General features: G+C 46.7%; 1 protein-coding gene across 5 annotated transcripts in view; it reads left to right on the top strand.

Annotated features, from left to right (window-relative positions):
- Positions 1 to 5,660, top strand: part of LOC119456614 (cytotoxic granule associated RNA binding protein TIA1-like) — a 139,352-nt gene extending 133,692 nt beyond the window's left edge. For 4 of the 5 annotated variants that reach the window (XM_037718443.2, XM_037718449.2, XM_049664905.1 and 1 more), the window contains exon 10: positions 4,336 to 5,660. In XM_037718443.2, the coding sequence (XP_037574371.1) occupies positions 4,336 to 4,474 (139 nt within the window). In that variant the 3' untranslated portion in view covers positions 4,475 to 5,660. Of the gene's footprint in view, positions 1 to 1,916; positions 1,984 to 4,335 lie in introns of those variants that run through there. The other variant, XM_049664918.1, reaches the window with a different exon arrangement.
- Positions 5,661 to 20,654: the final 14,994 nt, after the last annotated feature.

Below are 20,654 nucleotides of genomic sequence, written 5' to 3' on the forward strand. Positions count from 1 at the left end.
AAAGAATAACTACATTGTATTTTAAAAGAGCCGAAGCCTGAACTTGGGTATGTTGAGCGGCCGCATTTCGACAATGGTGAAATGACGCTCGTGTACTTAGATTTAGGTGCACATTAAAGAACCCCAGGTCTTCAAAATTAATCCGGAGCCCCCCACACCTCTACGGCTTGCCTCATTATCGGACTGTGGTTTTGGCTTGTGAAACCCCACATTTTTCCTTTTGACTTTGTAAGGTTGAAGGGAAGGTGTGCCTCAGACATCCAGGTGGGTTACCAACGCGACCAGGCAGTCGGTATACCGCCGATGAGAAAATAAAACTGACGCGGTCATAAACAATATATTGTGAATGATTTGTATGACATACATTTTAGTAGTTGTGAGTTGAAGGTGCAGTAAGGGCAAATATTAAGTCAAGCTAGATTGATACGTTGATGCTTGGGAACGCTCAAGACCAAAGCTTCAGTAAGCGAGATATTGAGGTAAATATACGAGATTATTTGAGATTCCAACCGGACATTCTGGTTCTTGCCCAATGATGTAACACCTCGTGTGTCACTAGTATTTGGCCACTCATTCCATTCCATTCTAAGACGGAAGAAAGTGTTCTACTTGGGAGTCCTGGAAAAAAACTAATCGACACGGGTTTTCCCGCTCTCACGTTTCACTCGTTTTGTTGGCACGCGGACCCTGTGATGTCGCGGTGCAGGGCAACCACAACATCGCAGAAAATATTAGCAACAAATTTCTATTGTCCTTATAAATATTATCATGAGGCCTACGTTTTAACTAGATCGCACTAGATATAGCTTTAATATGCCGTAATCTTGGGATGCAGGAGGTCCTGGCTCGGTTTCTTGGTGCTTTCGCGTTTTACGTAAAAAATCGTAGCGCCGTTTCTCTCACCGACGGCAGTAGAAGCTGGTGACGTATTCGGTATCCATCGCCTCGCTCGTGGCGGGCGATTTGAATTGCGCTAGAGGAGTGCGACCCCATCTGTCCCATTTTTCTGTGGACGACGTATTTGAAATGGTATTTTCACAGTGCACGTTGACTTAGCGTATCCCTTTAGTGTCCCCTTAAAATTGGGCTCCTGAAACTTGCATGCACAATGCTGCATGCGTATGTTCGGTTACTACAGGACGGTGGCTCGGAAACTAGTAGCCAGAGCTGCATAGTCTGCAGCGGCCCGTGCGCGGTGTGGCTTTTAGCAAGGCATAGTTGTTTGACTAACTTGTTTGTTGCCTGTGCGCACATTTTCGTTGTTGCCTGCGTGGCGCTGTGTGTGCATGCTAGTGAGTACCGCTTGTTCCCTGCCTAAGTTCGCGGAATACTTAGTTGCTTTTAAATGCATAAAAATTACTTATCTAAGTACCAGTGTCATGGTAGTGGCTGTTAAACATGCCGATTTTAACGTTGGTATGCTTTCAGTAAAGGTACATTTGTTTATAAAAAAAAAGAAAAGTTTTAAATTGGCCTCGTGTCTGTGTGCATTCAGTCTATCATGGAGAGAAAATCTGATGTATAGCGTTGTGTACTTGAGCGTATTTTAGGATCTTTGTTGATAAACTTCAATCTCCAGCATGTTTCGGCCTGCACCGTCACACGCTTTAGCCGGCACGCTAAGTTTTCAGGTGTGTCGACCACACACTAAATACAACGACTGGTGGCAGCAACATCCAAAAGTTAGTAAGGGCACTAATTTAATGCCTTCAGGAACATCGGCACACTTGATTCATGCTGGAAATTTTGATTCGTGCCGGCAAGCACCATCAGAAGCCAATATGCCGCTACTGCTTCGCCCAAACAGTGCGCTGTTATTGCCTTTATAGCCGCTAGTATTACAGCAATGGATAACTTCGGTTACACAAACTTTTTCACTCTTGCAAATCGGCTGATCCTATCTTTACTCGTTGCAGTCGGAAAACGCGCCGTTATGATATACCGCTACAAGCTGCGACATCAGCGTAAGTGCGCCATCCGAACACTTGATATTTTGATAGCTGAAAGCGACACGTTCATTTCTCGATTTGACCGCTGCACAGCGCGAATATTTGGTGCCAAGGTAACCTACACCTTCCAGAAGCGCTTGAACTTAAAGTGGACGGAAGCATCACCCGGTCAGCAGTCGAGATAAGCAAGAGACGTTTTAGATTATTGGTGGGAAAGAGGCAGAGAAGAAATTTATACTACCGGATCCGTTACAGGCATAGAGAGAGAGGCATAGGTAGCAGTTCAAGGTAGGTAGAGAAGTTTTGAGGAAGATAAAGAAACGTTAAGGAGATGTATACAAAAATGCTAGAATGAAAAGCATGTAAGACATACCCAAATAAATCAAGCAGACTAGGTAACTATTTGTCGCTGTCTCGTTTCAAAGGGAATGCCAATAAATCCGTCAGCAGCTAGGGAAGAAAGAAAGTGGGGAGATGAAGGAGGTGAGCAGAAGCAGAGAGCTTGGTGGGTGCCTTAAGTTTTAGGGAATTTTTAAAAGTCACCTGGTGGCAGGTAGCATAGTTCCTGTCATTGAGCTGGATTATTCTAAGAGGCAGACATTATCATCACGAGAAATCAAAACACATATTCAACTAATTAACGAAAATTTATTAACCTCTTAATTCATCATTTATGCCACTTATCGCTAGTTACGAATTGTAGTTGGAGAGTTTGCCAGACGTATCCACCTGAAATGAATTTCGAGGATTACACCACTTTAGAGATATTTCTCAAAGTATGGGATGAAATACATGGGCGTTCCAGTTACTTTTGCTCAATGCGTAAAAGTGTGTTTTGTTAAAAAAAAGTAAATGGAACAATAGTGTATCTTTACGGTAAGTATGATGGCACATATCTCCAAACTGGTATCATTCTGGAAATTCATTCTAAGTGGATACGGCTTGCAAACGTACTGGCTACAATTCGTGAATTGCAACATGTTCAGTAATTATGTCAGTGAATTTTAGTGAATTAGTTGAATATTTGTTTTGATTTCTCGTGTAAGTAATGAATACACTCAAGGACGAGTTATCTCGAACAGGCAATTTTTAAAAATTCCATAGAACTTAAAAATGATCAGCCCGTATTCTACTACATGGTCTAGACACTCCGATTACTCTGTGGGTGACGTGGAAGTACCCTCTCTCCGCCGGGATCGAACCCAGGGTTGCTGCGTGGGAGTCGGATACTTTACTACCACTGAGCCACGCAAGCGCTTGCTATCACGCAGAAGAAAAATTCCCTTTATATGCACCTCTGCACCTGCGTGCATAGGCAGGCGCAGACGACCCGAGCCTCCGCCACTATGGTGGCGCCATCTAGTTAACGTGCCTGCAACTGCCGCGTGCGACGAGATGTGATTCAGACACGATGCGATTCAGATGAGGCGCGCAATCAATGCTATCCCGATGTTAGATGTGCGCCACGTATTCTGGGTACCTCTTCGGTACACATTATGGCGTCTCCTCACAAGGTACGAACCGCTGCTGAAGAAGGGAATCGTAGAGCTACGTGGGCGGCTACAACCAGGTATCATCGTGGCTCAGCAGACTGCTGTGCAGAGAGCATTAGAAGCCGCAGCTCGCCGCCAACGCCGGGCGGACAGTTCAGATCATTCTTGTCAAAATCGAGGCGAAGACACTTTGCCGCGAAGACCTTGTTGTGCGTGGTGCCGAAATTCAAGCTACTCTTGCCCTGTGCAGGCCTGTGACTTTTTTTTCAGGCCCGAGCTGACTGCCTGAGGACAAATACATACAGGCAACAGACTGACGCTTGCGTCGACTCATTCCATTGTAATGGAATGCGCAGGTACTCGCCCAGCTTCCGGAAACGCTAGGGTTCGAAGGAGTCGATTGGATTATCAGTGCAGAAACAATAAGGATGCTTAGGCAAGGTTACTGCTCATTGAGTGCTGGCCTGCCGTTGTTATTGCGCTGATGTACTAACGAAAGCCCTCTCTTGGCGCACCTGCAGCAGCACTGCTAAGTCCTCGTAAAAGAGCGCACCAGAATCAACGAATGGCACTGCGACGCCTTTAGCAGCACGGTCCCTGAATGAGCGTAGTGAACATGCTTGGTTCAGCAGCTTGCAAGCCCAGCGCTTTTCGGTAGATTTCGGCGACCGTGTTGTGCTGGCTGTGCTTCCAAACGGCGGCAAAAAGATGCGCACAAGTGTGTATGGGAATAACATAAGTACTACAAATAGGCATTCTTTCGGCCTAGTTTTCACAGCATTGCCCAGAAAGACTCTGCAGACATCACAAGCCGCCAGTGTTCTTTCTGTGCTGGCATTGTGGCTTGGCTAGGCATATGCATCACCAGGCTCTTGTTTGTTTTTGTTTTGCAGGAGCGTGGGCATGCAGATGGCGTGGCAGGGCCTGCCCGGCCAGCCGCAAGTGGCGGCCGCGCAGACGCCCATGGCGCAGGGCCTGCAGCAACCGGGCATGATTGGCGCCTACCCTATGCAACAGTACCAGGCCCAGTAGAGGGAGGCAGGCACTCGCACCCCCGCCCCACGGAAGACCACGCACATTGCTCCGCCCGTTCATTTGTTGTGTGTCTGTTCTGTTCTATCCTGTTGCGTGTTCTCGGGCTGTGGCACCGGCTGCGCGCCCCGCCGCAGTTAGTTCCATTTTGTTTGTTTTTTCGTGGAACTATGTGGTCGGCGGGAAGATTGCAGGGCGAGGGGAACTATACATATATATATATACATAAATAAAAGAGGACACAAGCTATACATACACCTGATATATATATATAAATATATATATATATATACATACATACATAAATATATATATATGATAAAGCCATGACGAAGAAGAGGGGTATCAAAATCTGCCGCCGGTCCCCTTACCGTTTCCTGTAGCAGCGTAGTAGATGCGAGTCAATGTGTGGATGGGGTAGACATGTTTGGAATTGTAGTTTGCGAACAGCGTCAAATGTTAGCACGCTCGTTTGGCACATTTTGTTATTGTTGTTTAAGTTTAAATCGCCAGAGATGTGGGGCAGTTGTGTGTCTCGGCCCGTTTGTTTGTGTGTGCGCGTGTGTGCGTGCTTGGGTGGGTACTACGCTGGTCCCCCTGGCGTAGCCCAAGTGAATAGCGGTCACCATCTTTTGTGGCGGGGCCCTTTCAGTGTGCGCGAGGTGGGTGCGATATCAATTGGTTCCTTTTAACTGTGTGCATGTGGTGTGCCTGTCGGCGAACTGCTGTGGCGCTCGTGCTCAAGTTTTCCCCCTCTGTGGAGTGGAGGGCGCCTCTAGGAGGCGGTGCTGTGCCCGTGGTTGCTTAAGTGTGGGCGGGGTAGGCAATGAATGCCGTGACTCCACCCGGGCGCCCAAATGTGGAAGAGCCGGGCGGAAGGACTGGTGCCGTGCGTGTGTGGTGGTGCGCGCCCCGTTTCGCTGTTTTCTCCCGGGGTTGTCTCCGAACATGGCCGTGAACCTCTATCCTTGTACATAGTCACTCTAGACGCCCTTGGTGCTGCTGCCGCCGGGCCCCTCGCCTTGCACAATAACGCCCGTAGTGCGAGGTCTAGACGGCGACGCCCCCTGTACGTGGGGGAGAGGGCGTCACGGCGGCCTGTGCGCGGTCCCAGGCGGAGGCGTCCCGTGGTAACGCTGCAGCGAAAAATAAAGGAGCTCTGTGCAAGCTAGATTTCTATAAACGATTCTGTCTGTTCATTGCGGCGCTGTTAAGAACCTGGCGCTGTTACGCGAGCGGATTCTTCAAATGGGTGTGAAGGCAGGAAAACTGTGCGATTCCATAGGAATTGGGAACTGGAATCGTTCAGCTACCATGGGAATGATTTGTGCAATCTTGTGGCCTTAATACGCTTTCTCTGCCTTTATTGGTCTAAAGTTGCACGTAATCGCATTTCCTAAATGCAGAAAGCAATGAATTTGTGGACACACGGTAATCATTGCATATCCTTGCATTTATACTACCTCAATACGTTATTTGGGAATTTAACTGCGCTAGGGACGAGACACAAGTAGAAGAAAACAGGACCAACGCAGGCTGATTTATTCTGCGTTCGCCCCGTTCAGTGTCTCGTCCCTAGCACAGTTTGTCTTATCAACTAGCCTCCAAACACTCTCCTCCTTTACCTCAGTATGGTTGAAAATGATCGATGGGTAATACTGCTTGAAGCCATAAGGACGAAGTTTAGTGGGAACCCCGATTTCCATGCTGGCTCCCGTCGAAGCTGACACGGGAACCATGCAAGCCTTAATTTTAGGAAACTTATACCTGGCCCGCTTATGTACTTAGCTCCAAGCCCCACTGCTGGACGCACATCTGTTGGCGTGTTGTCCATAGTGGCACGTTCAAGAACCCCAGGTGGTCCAAATTAATCCGAAGTCCCCCATTACGATGTGCCTCATGATCTGATAGTGGTTTTGGCACGTAAAACCCCATAATGGATGTCCGTAGTGGGGGCACGTGACGATGGCTCAAGTAGACCGTGGAAACTCCAACCGTCGAGAAAACTGCCTTCATGCTGAGATGATTACAGCTAATCTGCCTGCTTACAATTTCGACTGCATTAGCAGAAAATCGCGAACGTGGTTTATTGTTCTGTGCTTTGATGCAGGACATGTTGCCAAAGCCTGTGTATTACTAGTTCCTAAAAATGCAGTAAGCATGGCCATTTGAGCAGCAAAATGACTCTACTAGTTTGAGAAAGTTCTTGCATTATAAGTATTTTGCGTACAGTTGGGAGCTTTTTGTCTATCGCTCAGAACAAGTCTTTGAATTGTGGTGGGAAAGAAGATCGCGCGTCACATTGACGGAAACGAGCACGCTTTTATTTAACTAAACAAACGTTTATATTTTTAATTTTGTTCTAATGGTGGCACCACTTGACGGTAACAGTAAACCACACTACCGTCACGTGACCTAAAAAGCGGTCAAGGAGGGGTATGTTTGCTTACTCCGGCGCATTGCTGAAGAGCTTTCGCTCTGAGTCAGCTCCGAGTTCCTTATTCACATACATGTAAAACGCACGCTGCTGTGAACATCTCAGCAAAGGTTTGCTGTCGTACGCGGTGCGTGGAGCTCGCAAGCGGAGCGCGAAGTCTCCTTTTTCTCAAACGCTCTCTTTTCAAACAAGCCTGCTCCTCACTCTTTACCTGGATGCTTTATTTCGTAATAAAGCGGATTCCCATACGCGGCTGCTACTCGTACCTGCGGTCTGCTACGCAGCGTAGATACCGCGGCCGCCGCGGGGTGCCCCCACGAGTCCACTGGCCACGGACAGACACAAGAACTTTAATGGAGGTCCTGAGAAGCTCCGTTGCCCCCTCTTAGGGAGGCGACGAAGCCGCGGGCCGCACCCACGTCGGGACGGGGAGACCAAGCTCCAGCGCCGCATCGTGGGCTCTCTGGACAGCCCAAAATTGGCGTGACTTGTCGGAGCTCCACTCCTCTGCAGTGCATCGATGCGGGCCCCTCTGTAACAAGGGGCATCCCCAGTGCATGTGGTCCAAAGTACTACATTGTCCGCAGCTAGGGCAGTCTGGATTGATGTGAAATAAATTCAGGTTGGGATATGATCCCATCTGAAGCATGCGTAGTGTGACAGCTTGAGGTCTGATTAGTGCCCCGTGTGGGGGAGGGTATAGTCTTCTACCAAGGTAGTAGTGTTTGGTAACCTCGTTGAAGGTGGAGAGTGTGTCACGGAACTCGACGAGTAGAATCGACGGAGCCTCGACTTGCAGTGGCGTCAGCGCGGATGGTTCGCGCGCTTGGACGTGTGCGATGTCATTGAGGTTGCGGAGGGAGTCGAGTTGGGGTTCGAGATGGGCCGGGAACCACGTGATTGTATGTGGCTGGATGACTTTGCCTTTGAGAATTCGATGAGCTTCCTCGGCGATGGCACCAGAGGCAAATGCCCGAACCGCCACTCTCGAGTCAGTAAATATTTCAGCTCTCTCATCGTCGAGAAGGGCAAGAGCGATCGCAGCCTGCTCTGCCCTAGCCGGGGTGCTGTCTCTGATAGAGGCCGCACAAGTGACGTGCCCGTCGTGATTGACTACCGTTGCGACGCAGTCCCATGTGTGCTCGTACTGGGCTGCGTCAATGAAAGTGACCGTGTGAGGCGAGGCGAGGCTTTTATCCTCCGGAGCAATGCCACAGCCTTAGCTTTGCGCCTGCTCGCATTGTGTTGTGGATGCACGTTTTTGGGAAAAGGAGCAACCGTAATGTTGTCCCGTAGGTAATCTGACATTTCACATGTGCGTTCCATCGCTACAGTGGAGCCGATTCCTAAGACCGCGAGAATCTCCCTCCCCGCAGGGGTGCTAGAGAGTCGTGATACTTGAGCCGTTTCCTGAGCTTCGATGATTTCATCGAGTGTATTATGCACACCTAGTTGAAGGCGGTCCGTGCTGGCGTTTATTGGTACTCCTATCACTTTTTTGATTCTTTTACGGATGAGCGTGACCAGCTTGTGCCTTTCAGAAGCGTACCACTTGTGCATTGCAGCCACGTAAATTATGTGCGTTAAGAATGCGTGGAATAGCCGTAGGAGATTGCCCTCCTTTAGACCGCTCCTCTTGTTGGAGATTCTATTAACCCAATCATGCACTCCGTCTTGGTCGTGATTTTTCTGAGCGTCGTGATGTTACTTCCGGTAGACTCGATGAACATTCCCAGCACCTTTAGGGTGTCGACCCTAGGAATGCTCGCCCCGCTTTTGGTGTGTAGTTCTATGCCAACTTCGTCCAGGGGCTTCCAACCCCTGGGTTTAGGACCTTTGCGGACCGGTCTGCAGAGATGTAGTTCAGACTTGGTTGTCGAGCATCGTAGGCCTGTGCCATCGAGGAAGGTTTCAGTACGGTCGACTGCTTCTTGTAGGCTCGAATCCACTTGCCCTTCGCTGCCGCCGGTGCACCAGATAGTGATGTCATCGGCGTATATCGTGTGGTGAACTCTTTCGATTCCCGACAGGGGTACCGACAGTTGCCTGAGGGCTAGGTTGAACAACAAGGGTGATAGCACTGCTCCCTGAGGCGTGCCTTTGGGTCCGAGTGAATACCCTTCTGATTTGTAGTCTCCAAGCTTTAACGTGGCTTTGCGGTTCTCCAAGAATGATCTTACATAACCGTGAAAGTCTTGTCCTAAGTTAAGATCCGAGATGGATTCTAGAATATGTCGGTGTGATATGTTGTCGAAGGCCTTCTCTAGGTCAAGCCCGAGAATTCCCCGCACGTCTCTCGTATCTTGGTCTATGATTTGAGTCTTGATTAATTTCATTGCATCTTGGTCGAGAGGCCTGGTCGGAAACTGGCCACGGAGGTTACAGACCTTTTCCGCGGTGATCCCGTGGGCGCTGCCATGTCTGATCACGTGGTGACGCGTCCATTGCTTGCCTCCGTGATGTACACCCGTTAGCAAAAGTATACGGACCAGAGGTTGCGCGAAAAAGCCCTTTTTTTTTTCCCTCTGACTATGAATACAACTTGAAATTGAGGACTGCAGTACTCATCAATTCCAGTTTATGCTTGCTAATTACGAAGAAATTCACTTTTTTCGGCGACCCTGTGGTCCGTATACTTTTGCTCACGGGTGTACATGACGCCCGTTGTGGCTCGGGAAACCTGTTTCGGGAGATATCGTACACGCTGACGTGGTGGACGACACCAAGCTTTGGCCAAAGCTTCAGAAGACGCGTAAAAGCGCTTTGGGAGCTTTATCCAAATCACGCGAGCAGCGTATATGGATACAAATGTCGCCGTTTCGCCCGAGAGCCGAAGCATCGATTGCGATAACAAATTAGTGGACAGCTGTACGAAGCAAGGATAGTAGTTTTACCGACCGTATAATCTTGTAAAGCCAGTGAGTACGATTCGTACAACTGAACGCTTGTTTCTCGGAAGCAAATGTAAGATCCTGTCAAGGCTTACAGTATTAATAAAAAATCTGCATACTTACTAAATTAACAAGCATGGTGTCACGCGCGCACAAGCAAACATGAACGCATCTCACTCGATGACCGGAAACTAGCTTTCAGAACGCTGTAGTAAGTGCGACCGCAGCAGCGAGCGAATGTGCCGCCGCTCGCATCAACGCGAATCAAGTCGCGAAAACATAGCACAGGGAGGACTCTGCCCCCGCCGCAGATGGCTTTCAAGGCGGACGCGCTCGGGCCGCGCAGAGTAGAACTGTCGTGTTTGCAGCGTTTCCAGCCCACCGCCAGTACGATTCGTACAACTGAACTCTCGTTACTCGAAAGTAACAAATGTAGCGCTGGCTATGCATCTTCAGTTTCTTATATTTATAAATTACAGAAGCTCCAATTCCCAAGAACATGCATCCCGAGTACTACAAGGAAAGGCACAAAGCACGCGCACAACTTATTCAATCGATGTACTCTAATAACCCTAGGTACAATACGTACTACACGGATGCAGCTGCGTATGCAGAGGCGACCGGGCAGCGATACCAAAGGAGGTACCAAGGTCGATCCAAATAGGTCGTGAAGCATCGGGCGAAAAGCGGTTCAGAGGCGGAATCTTATAATGGTTCGGAAAGCGAGCCGGTTGGCTTGCCCTCACGTGATTGGTCGGAATTGTGGTTGCGTCAGAGACAGCGGGGCGGTACCGCAAATTTTGAACACGTCACGCATCTGTCAATCATTTTCAAAGCGAACCCGTCGTCGGCCATGAGTGGAACCGGCGAAGAGCTAGTCTGCTTTGGGTTCCGTTGCTGTGGCTTGGCGGCTTGCTTGCGACCTAGGTGGCGCGTGCGTTAGCTCTAAGGTACGATTACATAAGCATGAAAACATGGCGGCGCCACTCATTCTTTCCTTCAGGTTGCTCTCCCGGGCCCGTCAACGACTGGAGGTGCTAGACGCGTTTTCAGAGCTGACATACGAGTTTCGGCGTGATTATCGTCTGTCAAAGGGAACCGTCCGATAACTGTGCGACATCATAGAATAAAGAACCAACTTTCAAAATTTCCGCACAACTAATGGTGGTGTAGCTATTCCCTTTAATTCTAGTGGTTACAATTTTTAACGCGTGGATTAATTACCACCTGGCGACGAACAGTTAAACAAATGGTAATATTATATTGCCTAATGCAGAATAAAGAAATATGCCAACACGCGACGATACTTGAAAACTTTCAGGACAATATTTAAATATAGTTGATATTTATTGAGCAAGAAGAAACATTCCGCAATTCCTCGATTAACTTGTCATATGATGACGTACACTTCAGAGGCGGCACCCTCTCGTTTATTGGTCGTGTCCTCCCCGTCTTCCACCTCCGGCTTGGGAGTGGCCTATTTAGTGACGTAAACGGCGAAGCGAACCGGTTCGCATTCGGAACCGTTATAAGATTCCGCCCCAGAACGCATTGTCACCGGCATCAGCAATGGTGGTTATGGGAGCAGCGATATAAGCGCGACTATGTTAGGAGCACGGTGTAAGAATAAGCCAGAGGAGGTGCTGACACTCTCCCCACAACGCGCGCGAAAGAGCCGCCCGCTCGCGTCCAGATTGTGTCCGGCTCGGTAACAGCTCGGTCGGCGCCGTCGTAGAGGGCGCTGTGGAATGCGGTCCCATAAAACCCCTATATATAAAAAGTAGCGCCATTCTTAGATCTTGCCTCCTCCGCTCCCCGATTGGCCAATCCCTATCACGCGGAAGCACTCGTTGCGCTTCCGTATATATTTTTTTTTTCTTTCCAGCGCGCTCCGACCGCCATTCTCGGGCCTGTGCGACGAAAGTGCTGTACGCACAAACGGATCAAGCGTAGTAGGGACAAGAACTTCGTTGTGATGGCATGCTGCTGCGCGTTAAATTGCCGCAACCGACAAGGCGAGGGCAAAAGGCTTTTTTTTTTTTTTTTTTACCATCCGGCGAGCGTAAACGCTTGCTGCATACTTGTTATTTGCGCCGTCTCGCATCGTCGCGTTGCTACTTCCAAAACGGCATTATTAGGGCCAGTTACTGACTGACGAAGCAAAATCGCGCCTCAAAACTTCTCCGCAGGGCGCAATCGAAGTTTTCCGCGGATTTCCTCTAGTAGCGCGTTATCTGTCGTCTGCCACGTGGCGGCAGGCCCGACGTAGGCGACGCCGCTGTCGATATCGTGCCTCGATCGCGCCGAGCGCGACAGTGGAACGCAGGAGGAGGGAAGTGGTTGGCGCTACTTTTTATATATAGGGGTTTTACGGTCCCAGCCTCGGCGGCAAGGCGCGTGATGCCGCTGCTTCATCTTCCTGCTTGCATGTGCGGCCGCGCTGTTTTGAAAGCACCCTTTTTGTTCGCGTGCGTTTCATGAGCTTGTGCTTGGGTATTGTCGCCAGGGGGCCCTCAACAAAGGTGACAGCTAAAGTACCGCCATCCTTTGATAAACGCCGCTTCTCTCTCTCTCCTGTATCTCCGATTGGACGATGATAGCGCGCGCTTTTCACGTCTTTATATTTTCTTTTTTTTTTTCCGCCTCAGAGCCATGTTGAAAGTCCTCTGCGCAGTCGCCAGCGGCGGCGGCGGCGCGCGCTCGGCCTGAAAGCTTCAACGTGGACTTTGTAGGTGCGCCACCGTCGACTTAGCTTTCGCAAGCAAAAAGTAAAGAAAAAAGCAAGCGCTTTAGGAGAGGAGGCGGCGGAGGAAAGAGTAGATGGCGGTACTTTTCTTATATAGGGACTTTAGTGGCAGCGGCCTTCTGAGGGGCGTTTGAAATGGCTAGAAAGTGCTTCGTTCCGAACTGCAATTCTGGATACCGGACTTGTGCGGAGCGTGTGCCTTTATTCGCCGTCCGACAGCAGTCGTCTAGAGCAGTGGCGCCGTGCAAATCTGAGGGCAGACCGAACTCTAATGCCTACCGACCATGTATGCGCCAACCATTTTTCAGAGGATACGATATGGACGGCATATTACGCGGAGCTCGATAAAAGGGTTCCCACCTCATTTACGAACTGTCCAAAGAACCGCACACGGTCAAATAAACCTCGAAAGCCGCTGCGGAAGAGAGAACCTCCTGTTTGTCCACAGCAGTTTGTACAAATGTTGCTGCATGCACAAGATATACTCGTATACTGGGTGGCTTAACTATCATGCACCAAGATTTAAAATATCACGTAGCTGGACAGAACCAAGGTAATGTTGTCTGCCGTCGCTTGGAGATACTCCAATTATTTTATTTTTTTGCATTCCGCCTAATTACATAATTATTTTCATAATTGATTAATGAACTTTTCTAATGCTATAATTGGATAAAAAGTGTGAACGAGAGAATTGTACAGCAACATGGAAAACTCCCGATACAGCTTTCTGTTGCTCAATACGTGATACATAAAAGTGTTTTCCGAGCGTGAAAGAAACCCGCGAATACACGCAAAATTGCCGCGCTACTGGCCGCTCGAGGCAGTTTGCGTCTATGCGTGGGCTTCTCACGCTCGGGAAAACACTTCTACGTAGCGCGTATTGAGCAATAGAAAGCTGTATCGGGAGTTTTTCATGTTGCTCTACAAGTTCCTCATTGACACTTTTAATTTAATTATAATATTTGAGAAGTTGATTAAGACTACTTATGTAATTAGGCGGAATGTAAAAAAATTATCTGAGTATCTCCAAGGGACGGCCACAAGATTACTATGGTTCTGTCCAGCTACGTAACATTTGCATATTTTTTTAATCTTTGTGCACCCTGTATAATAGTGCTGTTTTCTGTGCAGATGTGTGCCTGATTTTCAAATTTGTGCCATCCTGGCTACTGAATTTCATTTTACAATGCGCGTGCTGTGTATATTACACGCTTGCATGTTTTTATTCAACATTTTTCCATTGTGGAAATGTATGAGCTAGAGCGTAAGCTTCTGGGATGGTTATCCCCTGTTAAAATTCTCGAGCTGCTTCATGCACAATTTTTTTCCTATTGTAGCTATGAAAAAAATAACAATGTCTATGGGATTATTGTGTGATGGGTGTAAGTGTATTTGTGGACAGGCTGCAGCATGCACTTGTCAAACATGCTTGCATTGGCATATTCTCATATGCAGTTTAAGAAAAAAAAGAAAGTCGCCTCTTTTTTTTTTTTTTTTTTTAGATCTTGCAAGAGCCACTCAGTCTTCAATGGACGAAAGCCAAATCAATAATATACACGGTCTATGTTAAGTAGAATTGAAATAAAAAAGGCATTTGCTCAGGTTTTCATGAGTAAACTGTATTAGTGATGCTGTAAACCAAGATAGGACGCCTGCCTCCGTCCCGCCTAATAAATTCCCATTTGAAAGAGTTTTTACATGGCTGATGTGCATTCTCATAAGTTCTATCCATGAACAGCCACTTTGCTCTAGTGCATTGCATATCGCAAGCTTGCGCCGTTTCATTTATTAATTTATATCGCGGCCACACTGAATTCATGCAATGATGCTTGAACGGTTTTCTGAGTGTGAATGGAAGTAGGGATAAGCATGAAATACAACATTTTCTGGTGCAGTCCCTATTTTCTTCTGATCGAGGGGTAGCACGTGGGCTAACGCTTTTATTTTTTTATGCTTGGATGTACGGCTAGACCGGACGAAACAAATTGTGCGCGCGAGCGTAACTTGAGTGGGCTTTGAGTGCTGCCCGATCGATCCGTGTTCACGTCATTCACGCCCTGCACAAGGAACCTTCATGTTAGCGAAGCATTAAGCCTGGTATACTTATCCTTTAATCTGAAATAACGAATTTCCTTCGAGCTTTGAGTTTTACTCACTCCGCTATGAACGAAAGTTTTGCGGAAGCAGAGAAATGTCAAGCCGCCGGCGCCGCTAAGCTGGATGGATGAGGCTGAACCCTTTAAATCGGGCGGTGGCATACGCCACCTAGCCATGACTATTAACATATTTTGTAGTTTGTGGTGGGTGAAATTGCACCCCTGCCTTGATTTTAGCCACCAGTCAGATAACCTCCGTTTGGTTATTTGTACCCGCTTAAAGTCAGTGCCCCTAAACCCCGATGCTTTGAAAAAATCAGCCCTGTTGCTTTGCACTGTAGGGTTAAGCCCTTTACAGAAAAGTATGAGGTGTTCAACCGTTTCCTCTTCTTCGCCACACGCACCGCACAACGTGTCTATGCCTGGATACTTCACTCGGTACATCTTAGTCCGCAATACTCCCGTCCTGGCTTCAAGCAACAAAGAGCTTCCCCTAGAATTATCATAGATATTTTCTTTCGCAATTTCTTGCTTGAAAGTTCTGTATGTTCGCAGTGCTGATTTCGTCTGCATCCCTGTTTTCCACAGACCCCTCTCTGTTTCTTTAACCTTTTTCTTAACCGCTGTTTCCTGGTTTGCACCCCTCCTGCAGTCCAAATATTTGACTGACAATTTTCTGGTCAGATTCCTCCATTTTTTGTCAACATTCCTCATGTACAAATAATTGAAAACTCTCCTTGCCCACCGCTTTTCTGCCATTTCTCTCAATCGCTCCTCAAATTCTATCTTGCTGCTGGCTTCCCTGCCCTCAAATGACGTCCATCCCATGTCACCCTGTACCCCCTGATTTTGTGTATTTCCGTGTGCTCCCAGAGCCAGTCTACCTACCCCTCGCTGCTTAACTCCCAACTTTGCTCGAACCTCTGATCTCATGCACAGGACTGCATTGCCGAAAGTCAAACTAGGGACCATCACCCCTTTCCAAATCCCTCTCACCACTTCGTACCTATCGTATTTTTTTCATCACAGCTGCATTTCTGCTACCTTTAGCCGTTACATATTTTTCATGTTCCGTTAGGTACTCAGCCCCATTGTTTATCCACACTCCAAGATATTTGTACTTATCCACCACCTCCAGCGTAACCTCCTGTATCCTATGCTCGCTGCCCTGATTATCATTAAATATCATGACTGCCCATTTTTCTTTACTAAACTTCAAACCTAAGCTATCTCCCTCTCCGAGCTGGGACCGCTGACCGCGGCGCCATCTATCGGCTCGCAGCAGAGCTACTGGGCGCGCCCACGCGCTGTCGAACATATTCTGGACGCTCGCGCGCGCGCAATGTCAACACCTAAATATTCTTACACCGTGGTTTGGAGGGAACACGCATTGGGAAAGAAAAAAAAAACGTTTTTTTTTTTTTTTTTTTTTTTATGAAAGCGAGACACAGATTCATTCAACGAAAATAAAATTCCAAGTCAATTTTATATAAGCATGGTGAGAGAAGAGAGACAACTCTATTTTACTTGATCATGATCAATAAATGCTTTTTTTCAGCGCCCACCGCAAGAGCGCCCATAGTAGTATTATCGACCGTATAATCTTGTACGGACCGTAATCTTGTAAGTGGTGGCGTGGAGCAGAGGTAGAACACCCGACCTCAAAACTGAAGGTCGTAAGTTCGAATCCTGCTCCAGTCCACTACATTTTCAGGCATAGAGTGGTGCCTGACGCCGGCAAAAAAAAAAAAAAAATAAATAAAGACCGTATTCCCGAGAGCTAGTGGGGCTATACTAGTTCAGGTGCAACCAAACTAGGCAGGCCCACTAAGCTTCATCAAAGTCACTCCCACACCAGAACAGGAATTGTCCTCCCTGCATGGTGCAGCCTCCCTCATGACTCCGACAATTAACCCATGGCCCTCAGTCCCCAGTGGCTGCGGAGCACCTGACCAAGGCGGCGGTCAGACCTGCTACGCGGCAGAGGGTGCTAAGAATCTCTGGGTCAAGACAGGCCGCCAATGGAAACTGAACCTGGCAACGTTCAACACGCGCACCCTCTCGAGTGAGGCTAGCTTAGCAGGACCATTTGAAGAATTATCAGGCATTTCCTGGGATATTATTGGCCTTAGTGAGGTTAGAAGAACTGGTGAGGCTTACACAGCGCTGACTAACGGCCACGTCCTCTGCTACAAAGGTCTTCCAGATAAGAGAGAATCCGGGGTAGGACCTCTAATCCATAACAACATAGCGGGCAACATTGATGAATTCTACAGCATTAATGAGAGGGTAGCAGTCATCGTAATAGAGCTGAATAGGAGGTACAAACTAAGGTAGTACAAGCCTACGCCCCAACCTCCAGTCACGATAATGAAGAAATAGAACAGTTTTATGAAGATGTTGAATTATCAATGAGAAAGGTGCAAACTCGGTATACTATAGTCATGGGCGACTTCAATGCAAAAGTGGGGGAAAAGCAGGTTGGTGAGCAAGCACTTGGCAACTACGGCATCGATTCTAGGAATGCAAGAGGAGAGATGTTGGTAGAATTCGCGGAAAGGAATAGGCTCCGAATAATGAATACATTCTTCAGGAAGCGCAGCAACAGGAAGTGGACCTGGAAAAGCCCTAATGGAGAAACAAGGAATAAAATAGATTTCATACTCTCTGCCGATCCAAGCATAGTGCAGAATGTAGAAGTGTTAGGTAAGGTAAAGTGCAGTGACCATAGGTTAGTGAGGTCTAGCATTTCTCTCAATTTGAAGAGAGAAAGAGTGAAATTAGTGAAGAGGAAACAGGCCAACCTAGACGCAGTAAGGGTAAAAGCAGACCAATTCAGGCTGGCGCTCGCAAACAAATATGCAGCTTTAGAACAAGGAAGAAGAAGATAACATAGAGGTAATGAATGAAACCGTAACTAGGTTTCAGAAGCAGCAATTGAGGTGGGAGATAAGGCACCAAGGCAATCAGTAGGCAAGCTCTCCCAAGAAACAAAGGACCTAATAAAGAAACGACAAAACATGAAAGTGGCAAACTCGAGAGATCACATAGAATTCGCCGAACTGTTAAAACTGATCAACAAGAAGAAAGTAAGGGATATTTGAAATTATAACGCGGAAAAGATTGAGGGAGCAGTAACATATGGACGCAGCATGAAATCAACTAAGAGAAAGCAAAGCTTTAAATGTACCTTTCAAGCTTAATGTTGATAGACTGCGCGTGGGCGGCACCTATTATGTGTATGATGCTGCGTCAGACGCTATTATGAAATCAACAAGATAGCTAAACCGTAGGCCGACTTCACGCACTATTCACAACTCCTGTCAAACTTACACCAGGCAGTCTCGGTCACCTCTTTCTTTATCTGTTTCATTTACAAACATTAGAAGCTTGCTTCCGAAACGCGACCAACTTTGTTCTTTCCTTGATGATAGTAACTCTGATATTGTTGTCTTAACAGAAACTTGGCTTACCCCCGAAATTAATGATACCGAAATATTTCCTGATAACAAATCTTACAATGTTTACCGACATGATCGTAGAACTAAAAGGGGAGGAGGCGTCCTGCTAGGTATAAAAAAAAAGTTTTCTTCCTTTCTAATCGATTCGAAATCCGATCTTGAAATTGTTTGGTGTGCATGCTCATCCTCATCGACTAAGGTACTTATAGGTGTGTATTATCGGCCACCTGACTTTCACCAATCCTTTGTTAAGGAACTTCGCAATAGTATAGCCACAGCTGTGGAGTTATTTCCATCTGATTACATGTACATTTTTGGAGATTTTAATTATCCCCTAATTGATTGGTCTTCATTGTTTTCTTCCTGTCGTAAATCTATGGATTTCATTAACTTAGCTTTAGATTTTAATTTATTTCAGGTCATTAACGAACCCACTCGTGGTCAAAATTTGTTAGACTTAGTTCTTACCTCTGCTCCTGATACAGTCGGACAAATTCTCACCCTCGATGGATTCAGTGATCATAAATTACTACAAATACCTCTTCACATACCACTTGATAATGTCAGCTTTACATCCAAGAAAATAAGAGATTACAATAAAGGTAACTATAAATATATGAATTCCGATCTTGAAATGTTCTTCCGCCAAGAATTTATGCCCTCTTTCTCTGTACGTGCCGTTGATGAAAATTGGACTCTTTTCAAAGACAAAATATCTTCGCTAGTTGAAAAGTATGTCCCATTAATTACCATATCTAATAGCAGGACTAACCAATGGTTTAACAAGCCCCTTCGTAGGTTAAGAAATAGGAAAAAACTCTTATACCAGAAAGCCAAGCAAAACCCGACAGCTTGGGTTGAGTACAAAAACTTTTTAAAAACCTACTGCTCTGCTATCTCCACTGCCAAAGATAAATATTACAACCATGATCTACCCTCACTCCTCAAGTCAGATCCAAAAAGGTTTTGGAAAACAATTTCACCGGACAATGGCTCAACTGGCATTTCCCTGCACGGAGCCAACAATGTACCTTTAGCTGACCATGAGTGCCCTGTCGCTTTTAACGACTTTTTTTCATCAGTATCATCATACTATGGAGGATCAGTTCACTGTACCCCTTATCCCTGATCCCGACTACCCTTACATGGAACCTATTAACATCAATGTCGAAAGTATTTCTCGTCTAATTACTAACCTTAAATTATCTACATCTGCCGGTATTGATAACATTAGCTCCAAAATACTAAAAAACACTGTCTCTGTTTCCAGCCAAATATTATTTCATATATTCCGACAATCATTATCATCCGGCCGCCTTCCTTCTGACTGGAAAATTGCCAAGGTAGTGCCTGTATTTAAGGCGGAAGATAGAACTTCGCCTGCTAACTACCGTCCTATCTCCTTAACTTGCATCTCTTGTAAATTACTTGAGAACATCATCGCCTCTCATGTGTATAGCCACCTCGAGTCCAACAATTTCTTTTTTACTAACCAACATGGCTTCAGGAAAGGGTTTTCATGCGATTCACAGCTATTTGAACTTACAACCGACCTACATTTTAGCATGAATAACAACAAACAATCCGATAGTATTTTCCTTGATTACTCAAAAGCCTTCGACTGTGTCGCTCATTGTCGTCTAATCTCGAAATTATCTTCACTCCGGCTAGATTCGCTAACTCTTTCTTGGCTGCGGAATTTTTTGTCACTTCGCCAGCAGTTCACAGTTGTTAACAATTCGTATTCACCCCCTTGCTATGTCACTTCCGTAGTTCCACAAGGCAGCGTTTTGGGACCCTCACTATTTTTAATATACATAAACGACCTGCCTACTAACATATCTTCTTCCATCCGTCTTTTTGCTGACGATTGCATAATTTACCGTACCATTAACTCTATCGACGACCACATTGCACTCCAAAATGACCTCAAAACTGTTTCTGATTGGTGTAGTACCTGGCAAATGCATCTTAACGAATCTAAATGTAACGTTATCTCCTTTAGCCGTAAGCATGTTAATTCTAAGTTCACCTACTATCTAAACCATTCTCAGGTGTCGGAAGCATCTTCATATAAATATCTCGGAGTTCAACTTGCTCCTAAACTGTCCTGGGCATCCCACGTCACCGCCATTTGCGCCAAAGCCTCACGAACTTTGGGGTATTTACGAAGAAACTTAAAAAACGCCCCAACCAGCATTCGGAAGCTTGCATATGCAACATTTGTCCGGCCTCAACTAGAATTTGCAAGCCCTGTGTGGTCGCCTCATCAAAAATATCTAATCAATATGCTAGAAGCCGTACAGAACAGAGCAGCACGTTTTATTTCTTGCGATTATAACCGTTCTCATAGCGTAACTGAGATTAAACAGAATCATGACATCGTTTCACTTGAGACTCGTCGTTGCATCGCACTTCTTTGTTTGTTTCACAAGTACGTTTATGGTAATAGGCTGTCTCCACTACCTCTCGAAAGGCCTTTGCGCATGTCAAAGCGCCTCCATAACAATTTTAGTTACTCGCGCATTTTCGGTCACACTTTAATTAGC

This window comes from Dermacentor silvarum, chromosome 1 (genome assembly GCF_013339745.2).
Source record: "Dermacentor silvarum isolate Dsil-2018 chromosome 1, BIME_Dsil_1.4, whole genome shotgun sequence".
NCBI lineage: Eukaryota > Metazoa > Arthropoda > Arachnida > Ixodida > Ixodidae > Dermacentor > Dermacentor silvarum.